General features: G+C 44.3%; 2 protein-coding genes across 5 annotated transcripts in view; one reads left to right on the forward strand and one right to left on the reverse strand.

Moving 5' to 3' along the window:
* The window catches only part of tmtops2b (teleost multiple tissue opsin 2b), a gene marked incomplete at its 5' end in the record, with an annotated part of 40,501 nt that extends 37,803 nt beyond the window's left edge, over positions 1–2,698 (forward strand). The window contains one exon of the mRNA XM_084179865.1: positions 1,605–2,698. Coding sequence (XP_084035991.1) covers positions 1,605–1,820 — 216 coding nt within the window. The 3' untranslated portion in view covers positions 1,821–2,698. The remainder of the gene's footprint in view (positions 1–1,604) is intronic.
* LOC311143947 (beta-galactoside alpha-2,6-sialyltransferase 2-like) overlaps positions 1–10,178 on the reverse strand; it is a 71,159-nt gene that overhangs the window by 8,160 nt on the left and 52,821 nt on the right. For 3 of the 4 annotated variants that reach the window (XM_084179847.1, XM_084179848.1, XM_084179849.1), the window contains exon 5: positions 4,555–4,729. In XM_084179847.1, coding sequence (XP_084035973.1) covers positions 4,555–4,729 — 175 coding nt within the window. Of the gene's footprint in view, positions 1–3,666; positions 3,835–4,554; positions 4,730–10,178 lie in introns of those variants that run through there. The other variant, XM_084179850.1, reaches the window with a different exon arrangement.

The following is a 10,178-nucleotide window of genomic DNA, read 5'->3' on the forward strand; positions in this document are numbered from 1 at the left end:
TAGATTAGAAATGATAGGAATTAACAGTAAATGTACTACTGGTGATATATGTAATGTGGAATTGATAGACACTAACAACCAAACGCAAACAATTCACACAATTCATTTATGGATTAATGAATGTGGACAAATTGGCGGGAGAGAGCGCATTCTGGAGAGAGAAGTGCATTGTACATCTTAGCCACACTCCCCTTCTTCTTGGACAGTGCCATCCCCGCGGCCTCCACAATGGATTAGTCTCGGCCTCCGCAATGGATTTGTTCACTGAAATGGGCACGAATAAGTCAGGTGTGTTGTGTGCTATAAAAAAAAAAAAAATATATATATATATATATACACATATATTTGCTACTGATCGACTAAAACAAATCTTGGTCGACCAACAGCCTATCGACAAAACAATCGACCAATTGGGGTCAGCCCTACAATCCATACATTGAATTATGTGATTATGAAGTTGCCTGGTATACAAGCTCTGTTGCACTATTGTTTCACTTAACTATAGTGAAATGGAACATACATTCAGTCTGGATACCAGGCAAATGATGAACCACCCAGTGAACAGGACACAGTGTTGACATAGACACGTCCCAAACACACCTACAACACAGAGACTAGAGTCTGCATACCCCTCGTAACCATGTGCCCATCTCTCACATATACAGCCCTAAATTCACCCCCGTTTTCACACTGGTCATTTTCTCAAAATCTAAATGCAAAGATTGGAGCCAATGTTTTAAGTAGCCAAAACTGTCATTACTACAAACCTTGTGAAAGTGACAATCTGACATTTAAATTATCATCAAAACCAACGTTATAGCGAAAGAGTGCCTTTGATTTGACGGCCTGCACATGCGAGTTCGGCGCTACACGACCGTTGGACCCAATGAGGTGTTTCTGCGCATGAGCTTAGCTAGCCAACAAGTGTGATCTGGGAAGCAGTTTCTGCCTATCTTCTTACTGTACTGTCTTTGATGCTATTCTGCTGATGCAGTGAGGTCCTTAGAGGGGCATTTCCTCTCCGTCTACCTCTCTTCCTGTTTAGCTTTGAGACATCAGAGAGAAATGTGACAGGTAAACTCAGGGAATGGATTCATTTGTCCAACCTCTCAAGGCAGACGGAACAAGGGTTACACCAAGTCACTCTGCAGGTGACTGTTCCACGACCTCTCTTGCTAGTGTGTGTTGTTGCTATAGACCCAAAAGGGAGAAGGCCACCAAATAATCAAAGTGCAGTTAAAGTGTTAAAACGTTATTGACCAAGAATGGAAGTGGCGTCATATTAGCACTCTGTTCATACAACCCAGAGACATTGCATGATAGAGGTCATAGAATCATCAGCTACCATGGTAACATGTAACAATACGCACATAGAAATTGTAAATAAACGATCTCCATGTATGAATCCTGGTTGGTGCATGCAACCAAATTAGCAAAAAGAGAACATGGATAATGATGTTTTGGCTTCTCATTGCTGTAGCAACAGCCTTTTCCTCCACCTCTTCCTTCTGTCCTGCTCACCTCACCCCCTTCTTCCATATCTGCCCTACCCATTCTTCCCCTCTAATCTCTCCCTCGCCACTAATATCTCCTCCCTCCCTCAGTTCTACAGGTGTTTCCTGATCCTGTTCCGGTGTGAACGGCGCTCCATGGAGAACGGCCTCTCCTCCATGCCCTCCAAGACCACCGTCATCCAGCTCAACCGGCGTGTATACAGCAACACGGTGGCTTGCACTGCCCAGATCTCCACTGGTACCCACAACTATGGCTGCAGCACCCCGGCCACTGAGCGCACCAACCCTCCAGAGGTCACTTCCTGAGCAGGTGCGCCAGGAAGGCCGACGGGGAAGCCTGAATGATGACTGTTGGATGATGATGATACAGTAGCTAGCTAGCTAGCTGAGCGGTGCACGCCAATAGACCATCACGACCGTGAACGCTCCAAGCCCCATGCATAAAACCCCTCGGGGGTCTCTCCTCTACTCGTGCCCAACCCCTTCGATTTGTTTACTGACTGCTGTGTTTACCTGTACATGTGGGAGTGTGTATGTGGGAGTGAAATTGTCCATGTGTGTGCAAGAGAAAGTAAGTGAGTGTATGGGGGATGGAGGATGGAGGATGGGACGGAGGCTGTACAATAGTGAGCATGTGTTCTGCATGCATAAGACGAAGTGTGTGTATGAATTCTGTGTATGTGTGTATGAATTCTGTGTGTGTGTGTGTGTGTGTGTGTGTATACCATTTGATGTCACTCTGCTCTATTGACAGTCTGCTTGTCTTGATGTAAATACCACCGCTCAACACACTGGCAAACCCCAGTGCTTGTTCTCTAAACACACAGCACTGCCCAAGTGAAAAGGTGCATCTCTGTCACATTTCACCCCAACCCCCACACACATACACAGCCAGTGCTTATGCTACTACCAGCCTCTGTGCTGTCCGAACTGTGAAGACTGATGAGAGTTTGAGGCTGCGTCTCAAATCTCACCCTATTCCCCAAAGTAGTGCACTACATAAGGCTCTGGAAAGAAGTAAGGGGAATAGGGTGTGATTTGAGACGCAGTCACTGACTAAAGTGCAATAAGCTATGGGATATATTAGCTATATTATATTATATTACATTATATTAACCAGTAAAGAGATGATAAAGGCTACAAAGACTATACAAGTTAATCAAGAGAACAAAGACTATACAAGTTAATCAAGAGAACAAAGACTATACAAGTTAATCAAGAGAACAAAGACTATACAAGTTAATCGAGAGAACAAAGACTATACAAGTTAATCAAGAGAACAAAGACTATACAAGTTAATCAAGAGAACAAAGACTATACAAGTTAATCATGAGAACAAAGCCTATACAAGTTAGTCAAGAGAACAAAGACTATACAAGTTAGTCAAGAGAACAAAGACTATACAAGTTAATCAAGAGAACAAAGACTATACAAGTTAGTCAAGAGAACAAAGACTATACAAGTTAGTCAAGAGAACAAAGACTATACAAGTTAATCAAGAGAACAAAGACTATACAAGTTAATCAAGAGAACAAAGACTATACAAGTTTATCAAGAGAACAAAGACTATACAAGTTTATCAAGAGAACAAACACTATACAAGTTTATCAAGAGAACAAACACTATACACGTTTATCAAGAGAACAAAGACTATTCAAGTTAATCAAGAGAACAAATACTATACAGGTTTATCAAGAGAACAAAAACTATACAAGTTCATCAAGAGAACAAAGACTATACAAGTTAATCAAGAGAACAAAGACTATACAAGTTAATCAAGAGAACAAAGACTATACAAGTTAATCAAGAGAACAAAGACTATACAAGTTTATCAAGAGAACAAAGACTATTCAAGTTAATCAAGAGAACAAATACTATACAAGTTTATCAAGAGAACAAAGACTATACTAGTTAATCAAGACAACAAAGACTATACAAGTTTATCAAGAGAACAAAAGACTATACAAGTTAATCAAGAGAACAAAGACTGTTCTCTTGATTAACTTGTATAGTCTTTGTTCTCTTGATTAACTTGTATAAAGACTATACAAGTTAATCAAGAGAACAAAGACTATACAAGTTAATCAAGAGAACAAAGACTATACAAGTTTATCAAGAGAACAAAGACTATTCAAGTTAATCAAGAGAACAAAGACTAATTTCTACAGGATACGGATCCGTTGAGATCTGAAGGATACTGGTACACTGGTGGCTATGGGTGATCTGGCGGCTGTGAGAGATCTAGCGACTCTGGGAGATCTGGCGGCTGTGGGAGATCTGGCGGCTGTGGGAGATCTGGCGGCTGTGGGAGATCTGGCGGCTGTGGGTGATCGTGAACTTTTCTATTGAGGAACTACATGGATCTCACAGATGGGGGTTGGGACTTTGCTGGAACTGCCAGCATTTTGTTTGGGGAGAATTGGCTTTGAACTCATTAACTCATGTGTGATGTTTGGGGTGGTGCCCCCCCCCACGTCTTCTGCCCCCCCCCCGCCCGCCTCCCAACCAGTACAAAGAAAGTGCTGAATTCAGTCTGACGTTGTGGATCTGTGTTTCTTGTGTGATTTTCCGTTTCACTGGTCTACTAAGCAATCCAAAATGACCTAATTACCAAAACAATATGTAATATCACACTGCAATACACCACCACTGGGGACAATAAAATCTTTGTGAGACAAATTGAACTAAACGACTACCGTATACCTAAACAAAATTGCACAGGATGCCCCCCCCCCCCCCCCCCGACCACCACTTATGTGTTGCTATAGGACGGGTCCTGTAGGGCTGTTTTATAATAATACAATAACATGACGCCAAGTAGCCGCTGGGCACAAGCACTCTATTACACAACATAGAGAGGTCGACTGGCCGATTCTCTGACTCTCTGACATTAACATTAGAACTACAGAGCCTGCTTTATATAACACTTGTGCAAGTGTGTGAGTGAGTGTGTGTGCGTGTGTGTATGCACGTGCACTTGTACGTGTGTATGTGCGCGCACAGCACGCACACACACATGTATGTGTCTACATAGTCTCACCTATGAACCCAGAGGAGGGTGGGTTAGGCTGGATGGTCTCCTGGGTGTTGCCCTGGATCACATCCCAGAGATGCCACAAATATTTGGGGTGGAGGACGTAGAAGGGCTGGGTGGGGTGGAGCCTCCGGTGCTCCACGTACGGACTGAACAGGTTATAGTCTGGATTGGCATACCACTGTTCGAGAGCGAGAGAGAGAGACGGGAAAGAGAGAGGGAGAGAGAAAGAGAGAGAAAGGCAGGAGGGAGTTTTGAGAAAAAGAAGGGAATAATAGTTATAGTCTACACTAGACTGGCATACCTGAGAAATATGAGATGGACAGACACAGACAGAGAAACAGAAAGAGAGACAGAGACAGACAGACATACATACAGAGACAGACAATACCTTTCCTTCTGCAGTCATTTGCAGGTGAACAGGTGAGTTACAACCTATTTAAATGTGGCTTTCAATGTAGGGGAGGGAATGACCGGCAGGGATGTAGCTCAGTTGGTAGAGCATGGCGTTTGCAACGCCAGGGTTGTGGGTTCGATTCCCACGGGGGGCCAGTATAAAAAATAAATAATAATAATAATAACAATAATAATGTATGCACTCACTAACTGTAAGTCGCTCTGGATAAGAGCGTCTGCTAAATGACAAAAATGTAAATGTAATGTGGCTACTGCAGCATTCATAATATCTCTATATACAGTACCAGTCAAAAGTTTGTACATACCTACTCATTCCAGGGCTTTTCTTTATTTTTACTATTTTCTACATTGTAGAATAATAGTGAATACATCATAAACTATGAAATAACACATATGCAATCAGGTAGTAACCAAAAAAAGTGTTAAACAAATCAAAATATATTTTATATTTGAGATTCTTCAAATAGCCACCCTTTGCCTTGACGACAGCTTTCCACACTCTTGGCATTCTCTCAACCAGCTTCATGAGGTAGTCACCTGGAATGCATTTCAATTAACAGGTGTGCCTTGTTAAAAGTTCATTTGTGGAATTTCTTTCCTTCTTAATGCGTTTGAGCCAATCAGTTGTGTTGTGACAAGTTAGGGGTGGTATACAGAAGATAGCCCTATTTGGTAAAAGACCAAGTCCATATTATGGCAAGAACTACTTGTACTACACTGGCTCTGACGCTCGTCGGATGTGGCAGGGCTTGAAAACTATTACAGACTACAAAGGGAAGCACAGCCGCGAGCTGCCCAGTGACACAAGCCTACCAGACGAGCTAAACCACTTCTATGCTCGCTTCGAGGCAAGCAACACTGAAGCATGCATGAGAGCACCAGCTGTTCCGGATGACCATGTGATCACGCTCTCCGTAGCCGATGTGAGTAAGACTTTTAAACAGGTCAACATTCACAAGGCCGCAGGGCCAGACGGATTACCAGGACGTGTACTCCGAGCATGTGCTGACCAACTGGCAAGTGTCTTCACTGACATTTTCAACATGTCCCTGACTGAGTCTGTAATACCAACATGTTTCAAGCAGACCACCATAGTCCCCGTGCCCAAGGACTCTAAGATAACCTGCCTAAATGACTACCGACCCGTAGCACTGACGCCTGTAGCCATGAAGTGCTTTGAAAGGCTGGTCATGGCTCACATCAACAGCATTATCCCAGAAACCCTAGACCCACTCCAATTTGCATACCGCCCCAACAGATCCACAGATTATGCAATCTCTATTGCACTCCACACTGCCCTTTCCCACCTGGACAAGAGGAACACCTACGTGAGAATGCTATTCATTGACTACAGCTCAGCATTCAACACCATAGTACCCTCTAAGCTCATCACTAAGCTAAGGATCCTGGGACTAAACACCTCCCTCTGCAACTGGATCCTGGACTTCCTGACAGGCCGCCCCCAGGTAGTAAGGGTAGGTAACAACACATCTGCCACACTGATCCTCAACACGGGGGCCCCTCAGGGTTGCGTGCTCAGTCCCCTCCTGTACTCTCTGTTCACCCATGACTGCATGGCCAGGCACGACTCCAACACCATCATTAAGTTTGCCGACGACACAACAGTGGTAGGCCTGATCACCGACAACGATGAGACAGCCTATAGGGAGGAGGTCAGAGACCTGGCCGTGTGGTGCCAGGACAACAACCTCTCCCTCAACGTGACCAAGACAAAGGAGATGATTGTGGACTACAGGAAAAAAAACAGGACTGAGCACGCCCCCATTCTCATCGACAGGGCTGTAGTGGAACAGGCTGAGAGCTTCAAGTTCCTTGGTGTCCACATCACCAACGAACTATCATGGTCCAAACACACCAAGACAGTCGTGAAGAGGGCACGACAAAGCCTATTCCCCCTCAGGAGACTGAAAAGATTTAGCATGGGTCCTCAGATCCTCAAAAAATTCTACAGCTGCACAATCGAGAGCATCCTGACTGGTTGCATCACCGCCTGGTATGGCAACTGCTTGGCCTCCGACCGCAAGGCACTACAGAGGGTAGTGCGTACGGCCCAGTACATCACTGGGGCCAAGCTTCCTGCCATCCAGGACCTCTATACCATGCGGTGTCAGAGGAAGGCCCTCAAAATTGTCAAAGACTCCAGCCACCCTAGTCATAGACTGTTCTCCCTGCTACCGCACAGCAAGCAGTACCGGAGTGCCAAGTCTAGGTCCAAAAGACTTCTCAACAGCTTCTACCCCCAAGCCATAAGACTCCTGAACAGCTAATCATGGCTACCCAGACTATTTGCACTGCCCCCCCACCCCATCCTTTTTACGCTGCTGCTACTCTGTTAATTATTTATGCATAGTCACTTTAACTCCACCCACATGTACATATTACTTCAACTATCTCAACTAGCCGGTGCCCCCGCACATTGACTCTGCACCGGTACCTCCCTGTATATATAGCCTCCCTACTGTTATTTTATTTTACTTCTGCTCTTTTTTTCTCAACACTTTTTTTGTTGTTGTTTTATTTGTAAAAAAAAAATTGTATATATATATATATATATATATATATATATATATATATATATATATATATATATATATATACAGTGAGGGAAAAATGTATTTGATCCCCTGCTGATTTTGTATGTTTGCCCACTGACAAAGAAATGATCAGTCTATAATTTTAATGGTAGGTTTATTTGAACAGTGAGAGACAGAATAACAACAAAAAAATCCAGAAAAATGTATGTCAAAAATATTCTAAATTGATTTGCATTTTAATGAGGGAAATAAGTATTTGACCCCCTCTCAATCAGAAAGATTTCTGGCTCCCAGGTGTCTTTTATACAGGTAACGAGCTGAGATTAGGAGCACACTCTTAAAGGGAGTGCTCCTAATCTCAGCTTGTTACCTGTATAAAAGACACCTGTCCACAGAAGCAATCAATCAATCAGATTCCAAACTCTCCACCATGGCCAAGACCAAAGAGATCTCCAAGGATGTCAAGGACAAGATTGTAGACCTACACAAGGCTGGAATGGGCTACAAGGCCATCGCCAAGCAGCTTGGTGAGAAGGTGACAACAGTTGGTGCGATTATTCGCAAATGGAAGAAACACAAAATAACTGTAAATCTCCCTCGGCCTGGGGCTCCATGCAAGATCTCACCTCGTGGAGTTGCAATGATCATGAGAACGTTGAGGAATCAGCCCAGAACTACACGGGAGGATCTTGTCAATGATCTCAAGGCAGCTGGGACCATAGTCACCAAGAAAACAATTGGTAACACACTACGCCGTGAAGGACTGAAATCCTGCAGCGCCCGCAAGGTCCCCCTGCTCAAGAAAGCATACATGCCCGTCTGAAGTTTGCCAATGAACATCTGATTCAGAGGAGAACTGGGTGAAAGTGTTGTGGTCAGATGAGACCAAAATGGAGCGCTTTGGCATCAACTCAACTCGCCGTGTTTGGAGGAAGAGGAATGCTGCCTATGACCCCAAGAACACCATCCCCTCCGTCAAACATGGAGGTGGAAACAATATGCTTTGGGGGTGTTTTTCTGCTAAGGGGACAGGACAACCTCACTGCATCAAAGGGACGATGAACGGGGCCATGTACCGTCAAATCTTGGGTGAGAACCTCCTTCCCTCAACCAGGGCATTGAAATGAGTCGTGGATGGGTATTCCAGCATTACAATGACCCAAAACACACGGCCAAGGCAACAAAGGAGTGGCTCAAGAAGAAGCACATTAAGGTCCTGGAGTGGCCTAGCTAGTCTCCAGACCTTAATCCCATAGAAAATCTGTGGAGGGAGCTGAAGGTTTGAGTTGCCAAACGTCAGGCTCGAAACCTTAATGACTTGGAGAAGATCTGCAAAGAGGAATGGGACAAAATCCCTCCTGAGATGTGTGCAAACCTGGTGGCCAACTACAAGAAACATCTGACCTCTGTGATTGCCAAAAAGGGTTTTGCCACGAAGTACTAAGTCATGTTTTGCAGAGGGGTCAAATACTTATTTCCCTCATTAAAATGCAAATCAATTTATAACATTTTTGACATGCGTTTTTCTGGATTTTTGTTGTTGTTATTCTGTCTCTCACTGTTCAAATAAACCTACCATTAAAATTATAGACTGATCATTTCTTTGTCAGTGGGCAAACGTACAAAATCAGCAGGAGATCGAATACTTTTCCCCCCTCACTGTACATGCCATTCAGCCGAATCCATTTAAAATGGAACATGTATTTGTTATGGTCTGACACTCTAGGTTAAATGCCTGGTACTGGTTAAACAAGTTAGTGTGTAATTGGATAAATAGTCGAGTGAGTCCCAGTGCAGGATGTAATTGCCTGGGAGGGTGGGTGAGGGCTCTGGAGAAAGACAGGCAACCTGTCGGACTGCCATTCAGCTCTCTGCTGTTACCAAGGAGCTCCACACATCAGCTCCACGCCTCAGCCACAGCAAATTGGTATGATAACAAAGCAAGCGTTGAACGGAGCGAGCTGGACGCATATATAAACATTTTGACACTGGCAAACAGACCTGCAATCAAGTACACACACACACAGGGATACACATTTTTACAGCTGTTATTTTCTGTCGGCTGGGAGTCTAGTGAGACCAATTTGAGCAGGGTGAAAAAACAATTGTTGTGCAGACTTTCCATTTACATTTTAGTCATTTAGCAGACGCTCTTATCCAGAGCGACTTACAGTTAGTGCGTGCATACATTCTTTTTATATTTTTCATCCTGGCCCCCCGTGGGAATCGAACCCACAACCCTGGCGTTGCAAATGCCATGCTCTACCAACTGAGCTTACATCCCTGCCGGCCATTCCCTCCCCTACCCTGGACGACGCCGCCCCATGGGTCTCCCAGTCGCGGCCGGCTACGACAGAGCCTGGATTCGAACCAAGATCTCTAGTGGCCACCACACCACTTTAGTGGTGTGAATAAATGTTTAATCAAATTCTGGGCTGATAAGTGTTCATTAAATTAAGAGTTGTTCCTAATGAACGGTCAGAAGTGCTGAGTGATGGATGGCAGGCAGCTCTCAGAGACGGAGAGACGGAGAGAGACAGCGCAGCGCTGGAGAAAGACAGGGTCAGCAAGTTAACAGCCTGACGTCTGGGCTCTACTGAGGTAAAACTTCTAAACACACACACAATAGTGTGTGTAGATCTGTGCAACAATCTTTTG

This window comes from Coregonus lavaretus (genome assembly GCF_964263955.1).
Source record: "Coregonus lavaretus genome assembly, chromosome: 16".
Classification (NCBI taxonomy): domain Eukaryota; kingdom Metazoa; phylum Chordata; class Actinopteri; order Salmoniformes; family Salmonidae; genus Coregonus; species Coregonus lavaretus.